This window comes from Mastigoproctus giganteus, chromosome 11 (genome assembly GCF_048544385.1).
Source record: "Mastigoproctus giganteus isolate SK-2022 chromosome 11, ASM4854438v1, whole genome shotgun sequence".
NCBI lineage: Eukaryota > Metazoa > Arthropoda > Arachnida > Uropygi > Thelyphonidae > Mastigoproctus > Mastigoproctus giganteus.
The window spans coordinates 105,645,052-105,662,051 of NC_143585.1; the positions used below are offsets into that span (position 1 = coordinate 105,645,052).

The 17,000-nt window shown below is 35.9% G+C and overlaps 1 protein-coding gene across 1 annotated transcript in view; it reads right to left on the reverse strand.

Annotated features, from left to right (window-relative positions):
• The window catches only part of LOC150078328 (erythroid differentiation-related factor 1), a 257,306-nt gene that overhangs the window by 186,011 nt on the left and 54,295 nt on the right, over window positions 1-17,000 (reverse strand). The window contains exon 4 of the mRNA XM_090384532.1: window positions 567-692. Within this exon, the coding sequence (XP_090240658.1) occupies window positions 567-692 (126 nt within the window). The remainder of the gene's footprint in view (window positions 1-566; window positions 693-17,000) is intronic.

The following is a 17,000-nucleotide window of genomic DNA, read 5'->3' on the forward strand; positions in this document are numbered from 1 at the left end:
GAGCAGCAGTGCGTAGCACACGCTTCTTGTTTAGACCGGGGTTCGAGCCCGTCACCACCAAATACGGAGCATGCAGAAAGGTCAGGGAATGACCACCGCACCGGAGCAATATGGCCTTAGTTGCTAATACTCCTAAAAACCAAATAACAACAACAACCCCCTAACCCATCTCCAGAATTCACCTAAGTTAACTTCAAGCAAGGATAGACTGCATAAATTTCATCACTGCTCACCAAATTCTAGAATAAAACTAATGAACAATATTGATCTTGATGCAGACCAATGGTTTCACACAGCCAAAAATACATATGGATTCATTTCAGAAAAATATATTTATACAAAACTGTGAATTGTGCTTTCTGTAAATTCTGTTTTCAATTAGGGAAATTAATTTAAAATTTTTTCTGCTACCTTTCCTCACATGCAAGGGTCCTGCTGGACTCTACTCAGGAGGTTTCCTGATTGAGCCAATAAACTAATGAGATTATTGAATAATATTATTATTATTACTACCATTACATTTCTTTCCTTTATTATGTGTTAATAATTATACTCACTGCACTTACTTGAGATGCTCTAAGCAAATGACTGTGAACATCAAACTGATCTAACAAGAGAGTCTTTCCAATTCGATGCACCATCATACTTATTTGAGAATTACTATATGGAACTTTCAAAAGTTTCTTGATATTCTAAGGAAATTAAATAAAATTGGAGCATATTACCCAGGAACAATCACAATCACACCTAATTATAAATAATTAGCATAACAAGCAAAAAGGAATAAATTACTGAATTCAAATGGATCACAGCAGAATTTTAACTGCAGTGAATATTTACCATGTCAATAGTTTAATTACAGTGATCACTGCAATTGCCTTGGTGATGAAAGAACAGCTTCTTTTATCACCAAGTTGCCTTAGATCCACTACTTTAGATCAGCTGCTATTTTTTTTTTTTTTTTTTTTTTTTTGATTTGGTAGTTGTTGGCGCATCGGCTTCTGTGGCCATATTGCACCTCCCAAGGTTTTTTGCAGTACTTTGATCCAAGCCCGAGGCGGGAATCGAACCCGCGACCTTTGGGTTGCCGGGCAGGTACTTTACCCACTCGGCTAGCCCGGTCGGCCGCTGCTATCTAATAAAGGGTCAGTAACCCCCAAAACAAGCCATCAGAACAGTGTCTCATCTTTTAAATAAATGGTAAAGTAGCCTTTTGATAATGTCATCAGTTTGAAAGCAATGCAATACCAATGCAACTTATTGTAGGGAAATTTGCTCTATTTGTGAGAGCCACATCCTATACAATAAGACTGCTGAAATATTCAATGTAGTTTAAAATCTGCTAGTCACAAAAAACATACAATCGGGCAAAGTAATCCCATAATACGATGTACCATTTTAACATGAAACACATGTCGGGTTCATTCCAGCAGCTACACTCAATGTATAATTATTTGCTTAAAGTAAAACAAAGTTTATTTTAAAATACTACTTAATACAAAAATATTTCTTAGACACAGCTAGGAAAATAAATACAGGCAAAAGTTTTTAAGACGAAATGCCATTTGACATTATTTTCTCATCCTCTTTGTCATTCGACGGTCAATTTTTATGCTAATCCCACCCCTAAATTTTCCATTAGCTACCATTACAGAAAATCATTGCCGAATAAAAACATTGCCTATATTTTAAAAAAAAAAGTTTATGACACTCTTCTTATTGATAAAATTCATTTCAAGGTACAGTATATAGACTTGTATTTTTTTTATTTTAATAAATCTTGAGTTTATCAAAAAAACAGATAGCAAAATCTGTAAGCATACTGCATTATCGCTGAAAGCAAAAATACAGTTTCCATAAGAAGTTAATGCTTCTTATGTCTCAAAAACAGATATCTGTAAACAGGTGCAATTCTAAATTCAACTTTGTTGATAATTACAAAAAAAAATTCATGAAAATTTCTGTTTGAGGATAGTTTTTTCAACTGTAATGGAAGTATCGGCATACAACAAAGCATGAAGATTTAGATGTAGCACTGCTCATCCAATGTAAGCAAGTAAGAGCAAAGGATGCACCAATTTTTTAGCTGTGGTCTGATGAATGAAGAAATTACATTGGTGCAGAGCTCAGAATTAAGTTTACCTTTAATCATGTGGGGCAGAGCAGTTTCAGGAAGAGGAATAACATTATTTTTAAGATGATTCGTGGCAAAGAATGTGTTGTTGATAATGCCATAACAAAAAAATTTCATGTTCTTAAATGAAATTCAAACTAGTTTTAATAATTTATGACAAAGGAAGGTTTAAAATTTTGAAATTTAATACTATTATTTTTATTTTGATGTAATATCAATGCTTTATTCAACTTTATGACACATCAATTTTAATTACTGCGAATTACATATATAATATGCACTACATTCTCTTTATTTTGTAGCATTAATAAACAAATGCACAGCTACTTGTCAATGATTTGGCAATCATTATATGATGAGAACCTTGTTGATCAATTCGGCCCTGGAGATATTGTGCAAGGCTCAAGGGGGTAGAATTTTTTTCAGCCTGGTTTGTGCTTGTTGACAGGAGAGACTGCTTCTACAGGGAACGCTTAAATAGAAAGGGTGCAAGAATATTTGCTGATGCTATCGAGGCAGTGTTAGGTGGATCGGAAAACTGCTAGCTTGGGGGGGGATACACAGACTAAAAGGTTAACAGTGACCGCAGGCAGATGCAAAAGTGATTCTTGCACTGCTTCTATTAGAATGAGCAGTAGCCTGGAAAGCAACGCAATGGAGATTTCCAGGACTGCTGGGAGTAATAGTGGAACAAATAAATACATGGGCTGTGTTAGAGTAACTACGAGTAGGAACAGGTGCATGTATACTTGCATGTACACCAAACCTAGGAGTATAGTTAATAAATTTGATGAGCTTGAGGTGCTAGTCAAGACATCAAAGGCAGATATTGTTGGGATATTAGAGATGTGGTATCACACAGATATAAGCAGTGCAGAATTGGAATTTGGGGAGTACAGTGTGTAAAGGAAGGATAGATAGACAGGACAGGAAGGGAGGAGGGGTTATGCTGGTAGTTAAGAAACACATAAAATCTAAGGATGTGCATCCAAATGATTTTGGTGCTTCTAATGAATCTGATGAGTATCTGATGATCAGAATGTCTTATAATGGGGAATTTTAACTTTCCAGATATTGACTAGAACTTGTGGGTTGGTCACTCGCACACTAGCAAGACTTTTGTGGATTTATTGGATGACTGTTTTCTACAGAACCATGTTCGAGAGGCAAGCAGAGAGAGTAATACTCTAGATCTGATTATCAGCAATGATTATTCATGCATTAAGAATTTGCAGATAAAGGAACCACTGGGTGACTGATCACAATGTACTGATGTGGGAATTACTTAAAGATGTAACTACCATCAACGGTAAAGGGAAGGGTTTTTGCTTTCGTAAAGGTGACTACGGTGGCCTGAGACAGTTTTTAAATTCTGTACAGTGGGATCAACTGATGATGTTACCAACGTTGAATTCTAAATGAGAAGCCTTCAGGGACTTAATTTTGGAGGCTACTAGGCTTTTCATTCCAACTAAGAAATACTGTTCAAGCCTAAATGGATGTCAGATGAATTAATGAGGCTTGTGGCAGAGAAGAAGAATGTATGGGATGCATATAAAGTATTAGGTGACACAGAAGCCTGTTGCAGGTATAAACTAGTCTGTAATCAAGTCACAAAGGAGGTTAGGCAGGCAAAGGCAGATTACGAGAAATCTTTGGAAAAGTAAGCAAAGAAAAACAGCAAAGAGTTCTTTACTTATGTAAACTCCAGAAGGAAAGGGATGAATCAGATTGGACCACTTAACACAGATGGGATGACTATTAATGATCATGCTCAGGTAGCTGATAAACTGAATGAGTATTTTGCATCTAATTTCACACGTGAGGAGTTATTCCACGAGGGGAGTGCCAGAACATTATCAAATGCTAAAAGGGAGCAAAGTGATTTTGTAATATGAGAGCAAAGTGGAGGAGAAATTGTTGAAGTTAAACATAAGGAAGGGACCTGGGGTGGAGGGGATCTATCCAGTTATATTCAAGGAGGCAGCAAAGGAAGTAAGCAAACCCTTAGCCTTAATTATGAGAGCTTCCTTGGACTCAGTGGAGGGCCCCATGGACTGGAGGTATGCAAATGTATCACCAATTCACAAAGGGGGTTCAAAAGGTGACACAAGTAAATACAGACCTGTTAGTTTAACTTGTGTTCTAGGGAAAATAATGGAATCACTGGTTAAAGAAGCATTGCAGGATCATCTAGACAAGACTGCAGTGATAGTTAAGACAGAGCATGGGTTTGTTAAAGGGAGATCTATTCAGTTATATTAAAGGAGGCAGCAAAGGAAATAAGCAAACCCTTAGCCATAATTATGAGAACTTCCTTCCATAATTATGAGGGCATCATAGTATCCAATCAAATTAGTCAGACAGGACTAATTTGATTGGAACTATGATGTGGTCACAAAGCAACTGAATGCCAAAAATAATTTTGATATCATATACTTGGATTTCAGGAAAACTTTTGGTACTGTTGCACATGGAAGACTGCTGTACAAATTGGAGAGGTATGGCATTAAGGGTAAGATGCTACAATGGATAAAGGGATGGTTGAGTGGGAGACGACAGAGAGTGGTAATCAATGGACACTGCTCTTCGTGGACAAATGTTATTAGTGGAGTTCCCCAGGGTTCGGTACTGGGCCCATTGTTATTTTCAGTATTTATCAATGATATTGATGAAGGTATATCAGGTTTAATGTCCAAGTTTGCAGATGATACAAAGGTTGGCGGGTTGTTAAAGTTAGTATGCTACTCCAACTGGATCTAGATAAGTTGGGAAAATGGGCTGAGAAGTGGCAACTGAAGTTTAATATTTGACAAATGCAAAGTACTGCATATGAGTAGCAATAACCAAAGAGAAATGTACCAACTGTGTGGTACTGCACTCAGGGAAGTGGAAAGTGAAAAAGATCTGGGGGTAATTGTGCAGTCAAATATGAAGTTTGCTGAACAGTGTAGATGGGCTGCCAGGGCAGGTCATGGAGTCTTGTCAATGATATATAGGAATTCTGCTAGCAGGGACAGGGAGGTGATTATCCCATTATACAAGGCAATGGTCAGACCACACCTTGAGTACTGTGTACAGGTCTGGAGGCCTCATTTTAGGAAGGATGTAGGGTTGCTAGAATGAGTACAAAGAGGGGCAACAAGATTGGTGAGGGGAACAAAGAGGTGCTCTTACCAAGAAAGGCTTAATTCTGCAAATTGCACCGCTGGAGAGTAGGCACCTGCGAGGTGATCTGATTGAGGTGTATAAGGCCTTGAATGGGTTGAGCAAGCTGAATGTTGATGGGATTCTTCCTCTTGCTCAGACTAAGAACCTGAGGGGAGGGCACAGTTTCAAATTGAGGAAAGATAGTTGTAGAATAGATGTGCAGAAATTTGCCTATAGCCAGTGGGTAGTTAATCGGTGGAACAGGCTTCCATCTTTTGTTGTGGAAGCTAATAGCCTAAATAAATTTAAGGCTGAGCTGGATAGGCATTTGGAATGAATGGAGGGGTGAAATGGGAGTTTTTTTTTTTTTTTTTGTTGGCTGATGCTGCATACGCTCGCCTTCTTGCATCATATGCCTCTACTAATGCTAATATCATAGTCATAACTGTGATTGATGTCAGAACCTGGATAAATATCAAAAAAATAAATTAAATGCCAGTTAAAATGGCACTAATTTGCTTAATTGTAGTGCCATTTTAACTGGCATTCTCCATAAGAAAAGTATTTTAATTATATTTGCAATTACATTTCATAAAGAGAAATTATTATGCTATAGTAATCGTAGAGGTTGTAATATTATCACTATAAGTTGCTTTAGTGTTGTTTTATAAATAAATGTCACTTTTCCTATTATGAGCAGTAAAATTTTTCTGCAGCAATTTCAATGGTTATTGCCTAATAACCATTATCCTTAAAAAATTCCTTCAAATACTTAGACAGGTGTGTTCCTGGTCCTCCTCTAAGATGGCACTGGATGTCAGTGATGGCACTGCATTATACAATAATTATAAATTATGCCAATGTAAAGGAAGTGCTTTTGTTTGGAGTGCAATTCAAAGCAATTTTGTGATTTCATCAGTCTTGGAGGATCGATGTCAATGGGTAAGAACTTTGTCCTTTTCTTGCCTTAATTTATAAAATATAGATGCAACTTCAGAATGTTTTAAACCATGCCATATTGTTTTGATTATTTATCATTTGCAAGCAGAATCAACACAGGATATTATGACATGATAATAGGAATTCACTGTTGTTATTTATGTATTGTATTAGCATCTAACACTATATTGCACTGTTTCTATTGTGTCCATATATGTGTGTGTTCGTAGGTCAATTTGTATGTTGCTTAGGCTGAAAACCTGAATAATAACAAATGCTCCCTCTGCCTGAGATCACTTAACTAGAGCCCCAATTGAAAGGAATTTAAATTTTTTTTCAGTCTCCAATGGGATTTGGATCTAAACAGCTACAAACAGGTGATTCAGTAAAACTGGTATACTATCATAGCGTACTATGATAACAGAAAAATGAATGATACACTTGAAAGTGCAAAAAACAGTGTCTCATTCAGTAATGCCAATGGATTTGTTAAACAACCTGCAAAAGATTGCTTGAGATATTACAAGAAGAGAGGATACATTTTCCCATTTTTAATATAAAAGTATTAATTTTTTTTTTTTTTTTTTTTACCTTCAAAATGTTTTAGGTCAAGTGTGAGGGACTGAATTACATGTGCTTTAATTGACTGTGGTTGAAGCTGACTAACTACTAAATACAATAATTTTCTTGTATTCTCTCTATCTTGTGAACTCTTCTAAACATATATGGTCATTCCAGAGTAAAAACAGAAAATTTGTGAATGACAAATTAACAATATGACAGAATCCTACCTGCCATATGTGAAGTAGTAGTCCATATGTACTTATTGATGGGAGAACTGCAATTTTCAGAGTGAAAGTATAAGGTCACTTTCCATGCACATATACAGGATGATGCAAACTAGACTAATCCTATTAAAATACATGTGAGGAAATAAGCAATTTGACTCATTCTCAAAACAAAAAATTGTTTTTTTTCTCACAAAGTGGGTGAGAAAAATTTGGTATAGGTACCAGATATTACACTTGTTCTTTATCAAATAAAAATGCAGTGATCCATAGCTTCATTTAAAACAGTTGATGCATGTTATAAGCAAGTTCCAGACTATAACTTCATTAATAAGAATGAAGTTGTAGTATTTGCTGATTAACATATTGACTGGAAATGAAAGGACTATGTTTACAGGATAAACTGAAAACTATAAATGGATTTAAAGGATGGGTTTGTCACAGATTACATAATTCATGTGACGCTCTTTTAATATGATTGTAAGTGAATTCTCAGGAGTAATGCAGCTAAAGCACTACAATACAAGGATATCATCACATGAACTACTTGAACAGAGTTTGTCACATTTAAAGTTTGCAAATTTTCCAAAACTGCCAAATTTAAAGCCATAGTTTGTTTGGCTGTGCTGCCCCAGTCTTATGAAATCACTAAAGACAATAACTAGTCTCCTTACACTAATCAGCAGAGCAGTAACTAGCCTACACCTGGAGCAAAATAGAAATTTTGCATCTCCCAGATCACCATAAATAAACATAAATTAAAGAAATAAGGAAAAACTGCAAAATATGTATTGCACTTATTAATTTTTCAGTATTTCAATGTTAAAAAAAAGTGACAAAAAAGATATATATATAGTATAATATGTTATATGTATTAGAATTAGTGAAGTCTAGAGAATAACTGAGAGACATGCCTAGTTAAATCTATGGAATATACAGTGAAACTTCCCTTTAACGGACAGCCATGGGGAACGAAAATGTGTCCGTTAGAGAGAAGTGTCCGCTAACAAGAAGTCTGAAGGAGAAAAAAAAAAAGAAAGAAAGAAAGAAAAATCGTTAAACGTTTAATGTAAAATTAAATTAAAATTTGAACAATATTTTTGTAAATAATATACAATTACATACACAAGAGATAAAGAAAAATCGTTAAACGTTTAATGTAAAATTAAATTAAATTATATACAGATTTTGCACAATATTTTTGTAAATAATATACATACAATTGTGCTATGCATATTATGACTTTATCTTAAGAAAAATACATACAGTAATCACTTATTTTCTTCTGCACCTTCTTCCGGCTGATAATTTTGTTTTCAACATTTGTTTGGAGTGAAGAAACCATCGAAAGTCCTTCAGTAAGATACTTCAGCGGCGACAAACATTTTTAAACGATTGATTTGTATGAGCGCTTCTTCTATTTTCATCGGTGGTTCGTCGTTAATATGTTCTTCGACAGAATGACCTCCTTCCATTTCTTCATCCTCATGAGGAACTTCTTGAAAAATATCGATGATAATGTCGTTGATATCTATAGCACCATCTTCTGTAGTGAGGTTCGAGTCTATATCTTTGTAGCCAGGGTCACTTGTAGCGGAAGTATCGTACATTATCAATAGATGTTGAAGTTCTTGTTCTTCTTGGTGCTCCACATTGCTGTTCACAACTTCAATTTTTGAGTTTGACAAGCCAGACTTTACAAAACAGTTCACGACAGTTTGTTTTCTAATTGCGTTTAGTGAAGAGGGAATCCATTGAATCGCATCTAGGATGCTGATTTTCTTTGCAAGGTCACTCGCACATGTTACATCGTTCATGTTTGCAATGAGATGTCTTAAAACACATTTTCTGTAGTGAAGTTTAAAATTTTTTATTATCCCTTGATCCAAAGGCTGACACTCTGCAGATGTGTTTGGTGGCAGAAAAACGATTTGAATGTTGGACAATTCAATGTGCGGGTGAGATGCAGCATTATCCATGAAAATAATGAATAATTTTTCTGTTTTGACAAATCATGTTTTGGTTAAAGTGACTTATCCATTCGCTCATGATATCTCGTGTCATCCACGCTTTTTTATTAGACTTCCAATCAACATTCAAGATTCAACTCTATGCCCTTGAAACAGTGAGGATTTTGTGGTTTTCCTATAACAAGAGGTTGTTCAAAGTCTCCCAGCATATTTGTACACAATAGTAGTCAAGCGTTCCTTAGAAAGTTTTCCGCCCTGGCACTTTTCGTTTTTCCAGGAAGAGCTTTAAAAAACAACCCTGTTTCGTCACGTTGTAAATATCCTTAGCTTCAAAATCACAACATAAATCTTCCAATTTGACGGTCCACTCTGTTACAACCCCAGTATCAACAGATCCACCTTCACCATTTACGGTTTTCCAAGAAATTTTATGCCGAGTTTTGAACTTGTCTAGCCATCCCACAGAAGCTTTGAACTCATTTACTCCCATAGATTTCGCAACCTCCAGTCTTTTCCCTAATAACAGCCCATTAATGAGAATTTTTTTAGCACGTGCGCCACAAAACTACTCATACGTAACATTGTCAATTTGAAGTCCAACAGTTTTCGGGAATGATTTTTGAACCTGATCATTTATGTGTTGCCAAAATTGTTTGAGCAGTTCATTTTTTTTCTTTAGGATGTCGCTTACCTGCGTCTTCCCGATTTTGAATTTTGCAGCGAGAGTGCGAACACTATTTTTTTAGCCGATCATACGCATTAATGAGTTCGACTTTATCTTTTAAAGTTAAATGTTTACGAGAAGACATTGTGCACTTCACACGACACTGAACAAAACCCGAAAATTGAAACTGAAAAGACGAAAGGCCGACCATATTTCCCCCCCTGCACACACTGAATACATCAGAAGTTTTACACGTGCCTTAAAATTCTTGAAAAAGGGTTTAGAACCGCGACGTAAACCTTGATAAAATTCAGAGAATCGGAAATAGAAAATAAACACACAATTGAGGCAATACATGGAAGAAAAGTTCCTAGAAAAAGGGCTGTAAGCTCGCTCGCTGTCCGTTATGGGGAGATCAAATTAAGTGCTAATCTAAACGAAACAGTGCAGATTGCCTGTCCGCGTCCGTTACAGAGAATGTCCGCTAGACAGAAGCTGCAAACACGTAAAAACCAATAGAGGTGAGTTGGGGAATTTGAAAATGTCCGTTGTAGAGAGATGTCCGTTAACGAGAGGTGTCCGTTAGGAGAAGTTTCACTGTATATTCATTTGTAAATTTGTGTTACAAATCAAAATATATAGCAAGATAATGTATAAAATGCCTATCATTGCATATCTACAATTAAATTACATACATACATACATATGGTATACAGTAAAACCCCAATAAGAAATTCCCATATAAGAAGTTTTTCCCTGCACTATTTGATTTCTTAATTTCCAATTTCAACTCACTCGCACAAGTAGTTTCCTACACAAAAAGCTTTCATGCATAAAAAGTATGTGATAAAGAATATCATACTTTTTATGCAGTATATTATTATAATGACGTTTTCCCACTTAATACGTTTTTTGGTCTATGTAAACAAGACACACTCCTGAGAACTGGAAAGCTTAGGAAATAAACCACACTAAGGGAAAGGACTAACATGGACGGGACCCAGATCCCAAGGATGACAACTCGGACATGACACCAGACTGGACACCACCAACAGGGTCATTGTATAGTTTTCCTGCAGACGCTTGTTGGTGATCGCACCGGGCTCCCTTGCCTGGAGCCTTTCCACCCCCTCCCCTGCGCCGGTGGTGGGACCCCCCCCCGACGCCCCCTACTTTCTCCTGGTGAGGCATGGGCCTGCCTCACTGACTTCTGGGGTGGTTGCCTACTCTATCATCCCCATATTTCTGCCTTAACCCCCCCAGCCTTTAGTCTCCCACCCACTCTATCTTTATGCTAGCGAATGTCCCACACACAAAAACTTAATTATGCCAAAATTCCCATTCGCCCATTCTTTTGGCCTTTATTATGCAAGCATTATCCCCCTCACCTAACGATCATCAAACCGACGATGATGGATATATGTATCTGTCCGTAGGTACGTGCATATAAAGAGCGCGCGCGTAGTTTTTTTTTTTTTTTTTTTTTTTTAGGTCCTAGCCTCTGAAATCTCAGGAAATTGGGTGGCAGGACCTGCCAGAGTGATACTAAAACTACTGGGTTCCTGGTCTGCCTCCACGGGGCGAAGGTGGGGCAACGTTGGGCCTCAGCAGGGGTCCAGCGGCTAAACGACCAGATGAACAACGGTACACGACATCACACAGATACAAAGTCCACACACTTTTAAATCTCTGGCATTTCCCAGTGAACTGGTACATCCACAATGAAAGCAACACGGAGATGGGGGAAACCCCTGGTGCCGTCTGACACTAAATACACCTTACACCTTAATACGTTTTTTTTTAAATATAGAAATTCTTTATTTTTATATTAAAAAAATATAAAACAATATAAACATTTTGGTAATCGAACAAGTTAGTGCATAGCATCATTTTAGTTCGTAGTAAACCACCAAAGAAGGTGAAATGGCATTGTTTTTCCCATCTCATATTGTGAATGCCTTCCCAATGAGTTGCCTTGATATTGCACTACCTCCAATAAGCAACCCTTTGCCACTGGAGATGAGCAATGTTACTTATTCTTGGCTGATACCACCACCCAAGGGTGGTATCAGCCAAGAATCCACTGGTGAAGTGCTGCTTATTCGAGAATCCACTGTCAAACATAATTCAATATCAGGGTAACTCGTGATTTACTTAATGGATTATTGCTTTGTCTTACTATAATTGTGACCTTTTAAGGTATGTTGAAACTCCAAAGGAGCTCATTCTTCCAACTTAGTAATGCGTTTAATGAACAGAATGTTAAGCAATTAGAAACCCTCAGTCTAAAATATTGATAAATTCTGAAATAGTACTTAAAAATTATCTTTAACTTATGTATGCGTATCTTTTCATTTTTATTTTGTGTAATTAATATTTCATACCCTTAAGTCATTTTCCCTTCTAAGAAGTTTTCCCTTATAAGAAGTTCTAAACCTCCACTCCCTTGGAAAACTTCATATCTGGGTTCTACTGTATATATTTATTTATTTAATTAGAGATGTGAAAAATTGTTATTAGATCCTAAATTTAAAATACAAAATATCACCAGCTAGTAAAAAAGCAATATAAATGATAGCAATACAACAATATGCAAAAAACGGGATACATAAAGATGGGAATTCAGTTGCACTTTACATATGCTAGAAATTAGAATAATCAAACTAAAAAAGTATAAAAAACTAATTAAAACTAATTAGTCTTTATACATTCAAATTTTGCATACTGCAGTATTACTCTCATTTATATTACTTTATTAAAGACAAACAGCCTCCATAGCAGAGTGGTCAGGAGCGGAAGTGCAGCAGTACACACCGTTTGAGTAGACTGGGGTTCAAGCCCCTGACTGCCAAATACAGTCGATCTGCCAACCCACACTGAAGCAGCATGGCAGATTATGGTCCATTTCCCTCAACATGAACTGTTGAAGAGGCTGTCATCCCGCAGTGAATTGATAACGGCTGCAATTTACCTTTTTTTTTTTTTCATATATATATTACTTTATTACTATCTGCCAATGTTCTATTACATTACATTTTGAACCTAATAGCAATTTTCTCAACCTGTAATTAAATACAGGCAGTTCTTGACTTTATGAGTTAATTCGTTCCTAACATGCACTCATAAAGCAAAAACTCACGGGAATTCACTTCCCATAGACATAATGTTAAAAACAGGGGTTACGTTCTCAACAATGAAATCTGACCATAGTAATGATACAGGACAACAAAACGACAGTTTATACTTAAACAATGATTTATTTATCCAAAGAAATGAAAGCCTTTAAAATCAAGCAAATTATAATAATAAAGAAATTATTTAGGTCATACAAATGTTAAAGAATGATTATTCTCCATCATCAACTGATGATGACGAAGGATAATAAGGTCATGTTTTCTTACGATCTCATATTTTGTTTCTAATGTTATTCTTCTTCACTTCGTTTTATTAATATCATTCTCCATAGTATTATTTCGTTTTGGTATACTGTAAAGTATTAATAAGGGGGATAAGATGAGACAGTGAAAATGAAGAGCAACACTACCACCCTTTGTAACGTCAGCATGGTAACTGCTTTATGTTACGTGTGAGTCGGTGAGATGCTCTCATCTGCCTGAACAAACAAATGAAGTGTACAGGAACTCCCCGACTTATGTAATACTCAACTTTACATAAGTTTTTGCCGGCAGGTGCAAACTTTAAAAAATCGTGGAAATGTATTTTGCATCCCGTAGGAATAAATGGAGGTATCGTGAAAATATCATAATGTGAACCTAATTTTTTTTTTGTAATTCATTCCTTGTAAGTCCTTGGAAGTTGAAAATTTCACTATATTACTAAGCTATTTATCACTCTAAAAGGTCATTTTTATAATGGAAATTGCACTACTGTTTCATCGTTATCATATGTTCCCATTATAAGAATCAATTTTGAACACCTTTCTAAAGCACATTTCTGAAGGTCACGACCAGAAAACAAAAACTATTTGCACTTTCCAGTTTATTGGGCTTTTCTGTTAGTACATCTAATTATAAACAGGTAGTAAGCTCGATCTTATTGCATTTGCGATAATATCGATAACTGCAATTGTGTGGGTTTTTATGTTACGGTATTATGGTGAAATGTGTTCCACTTCACTGAAATCTTCAATCATATAAAAAACAAATTTTCAGAAATTTCTCGTCATTCCTATTTACGTATTACAAGGATGAAGGGAAAGGGACCAATGGAAAGTGCAATTGCTGGCAGTGCTAGGAAATGAAACAAAAATGATTAATAAATATGAAGCAGGACAAAGTTTGTCATCTATTGTATGAGAATTACGTCTCGTTGCTTCAACAGTGAATACAATTTTAAAGGACAGTGCATGTATAAAAGAACATGTCAAAGATCAATAGACTTAAGATCAACAAAAGCGATCACGAAACAATGTTCAGGTGCTATATCGAAGATGGAACAGCTGTTAATAATATGGATGGAAAATCGGATTCAGAAGCGAGTGACCCTGAGTCTAATGACCATTCAAGCAAAATCAACAAGTATTTATAAAGATATTAAAGATAAGTATGGCAAACCCCAAGCCAAGTTCGTGGCAAGCAATGGGTGGTTTAATAGATTCAAGCATCGCACTGGTTTCCAAAACATTAAAGTATGTGGGGGAAGTCACCAGTGCCGATTCTGCAGCTGCAGAGAAATTTTGTTGTGTGTTGCAAAAACTACCGATGAAGGCGGCTATTCAGTGCAGCAAATTTTAAACGTTGATGAGACTGCTCTGTATTGGAAAAAAATGCCAGATCGAACACATTGCCAAAGAGAAAAATACAATGCCAGGTTTCAAGGTGTCAAAAGATAGAGCCACGCTCTTGCTTGGGGCTAATGCAGTGGGAGATTACAGATTAAAACCACTGCTTGCGTACCATTCTGGAAATCCTCGTGCATTTAAGGGCATCAATAAAGCCACCCTACCCGTGCATTTTCGATTGAACCAGAGAGCATGGATAAAAATATCTCTCTTTGAGGATTGGTTTAAATGCTGCTTCATTCCCAAGGTTGAAAAATATTGTAAAGAAAACAACGTTCCTTTCAAGATTTTGCTTCTATTAGATACTGGTCCTGGACATCCTACGCATATAGATGATTTCAATTCGAACGTGAGCTTCATATTTCTACCACCAAACACGACTTCACTCATCCAACCTATGGATCAGGGTGTTATTTCGAATTTAAAAGCATACTAATTAAGTACAACATTTGCTCAGGCATTGTCTGCAGTAGATAATGAGAAAAAATTTACGTTAAGAGACTTTTGAAAATCTTACAATATTTACCACGGCATCTTAAACATTAATAAGGCCTGGGTGGAAATTACTAAAAGTTGTTTAAATGGGGCATGGAAGAAAATATGTCCACGGCACGTAAAAGGCTTTGAAGGGTTTGAAAAAGACGAATCATATGAAGAGGTTACAGATAAGATTGCAAAGGTTGCAGAGCTACTTCAGCTGGAGGTTGATGCCAAAGACGTGGAGGAGTTAATAGAGGAAGAGAAGGAATTATCTAACAAAGAACTTATTGACTTGCAGGCAGTGATAATGAAAGAAGAAAATGCTGACAAAGCTCAAGATGAACCAAATGAGGAGCTGAATGCTTCATCACCAGAGAGAGATGGCAATGGCATTTCGTGAAATTGCATCGGCAATGGTAACATATGAGAAGATGGATCCTGACAGTGAACAATTCTTAAAAGTTAACAGAGGGGTGAATGATACGATTACTTTCTACAAATAAATCTATGATGAAAAGAAAAAAAGCCACCATCCAGTCATCCATTAATATGTTCTTCTGTAAGGTTGACCGGCCGACCCCTTTTAAAACTCCACAGCCCTCAACCTCTGCAGTGGAGTACTTATCAGCTGATGATGTCGATTCTGGCAACAATGATCGAGAGATAAAAAATACTGACATTATGCCTGTCTCCTCTCTTTTTTTTTGTAATTTTATAATTTTAAAATTTTTTAAATTGCACGCTTTTGTAATTTTTTTTCCTGCGCATGAGATAAAAAATTGAATAAATAATTCTGTTTACATGTTCACTGAACATTTCTTTTTTGATTCAATCAATTCAGCGAGCACAGTCGTGAGTGCTGCACAAGCATGGGGAAAATTCCAACTTACATAGCATTCCGTGGAACGCAGCCCTTATGTAAGTCGGGGAGTTCCTGTATGTTCAAACACTTCGATTCAAACTTAGTATTATATAACTACGCATACAGCAGCATGCTTAGTTATACAATACTAAGTATGAATTTGATAGTACTTTTTTGAGATAAATTTCTCTTATTCTTCTACAAACAATACTAAGTAGTACTGTAGTATTGTATAGCTATGCCTGTGGCTTGAAATGCCACATTCATGAATGTTTTAGCATTTATTTAATGCAATTAATGTTCATATTTTTGATTTTGTTGATACTTGAAAAAAAGAACTCGTAAACTCAAAGTCAAAACTCGTAAAGCGCCTGTATGTATATCAATCACGTAATGATCAATTTTACCAATGGCATTAAGGATCACTAGTAGACTGTTTTAATAGTCAAATTCAAATTATTTAACATATATTTCTACACTGATTTAGCATCTGAAACTATACAAAAAGTTTATATAAGCGTGTGTGATTCTGAATCGATATGGCTGTTTGAATTTTAAATGAGTTAGGTAATAATTAGTACATTCCATTTCAGGTGCACATCAACAATCTTGAAGATTAACAGAAGTGAAAAGAAAATAACTAATAATCTTGTTATACAATTAATTATTAATTAATTAACTTTAATCTAAAATGGCCATCTAAAATTAATTATGGCTAGTGAAATAACAATATTGCATAAATGACTGAGGTAACAGCAGATCAATATTATAAACACGAGTTCATAAGTATTAAATCTAGTGGGAACAGATAATACATCATAAATACAGGTCATCCAAAACAAGTATAGAAATTTCATATTTATATTTTCTAAAGTAGTCCATATCTACAAACTCACCATTCATGAATGGACTCTTCAGTACTGAAATTTGTCTTCTGCACAGGTGTCATAAGCTTTCAATTGAGCCATAACTATCTCATGCTATATCATGCTAATACACGACTCCTTGTTGAAGTGGGCATCTCACAAAATATAAATATATATATACACATTAGCAGAGGAATATGATGCAAGAAAGCAAGCTTATATAGCATCAGCCAAAAAAAAAACCCTTTCCAATTTTACCTATTCATTCATTCATTGCAAACATGTGTCTAGTTCTGCCTTGAACTTATTTAAGTTGTCGACCTCCACTACAACAGATGAAAGTTTG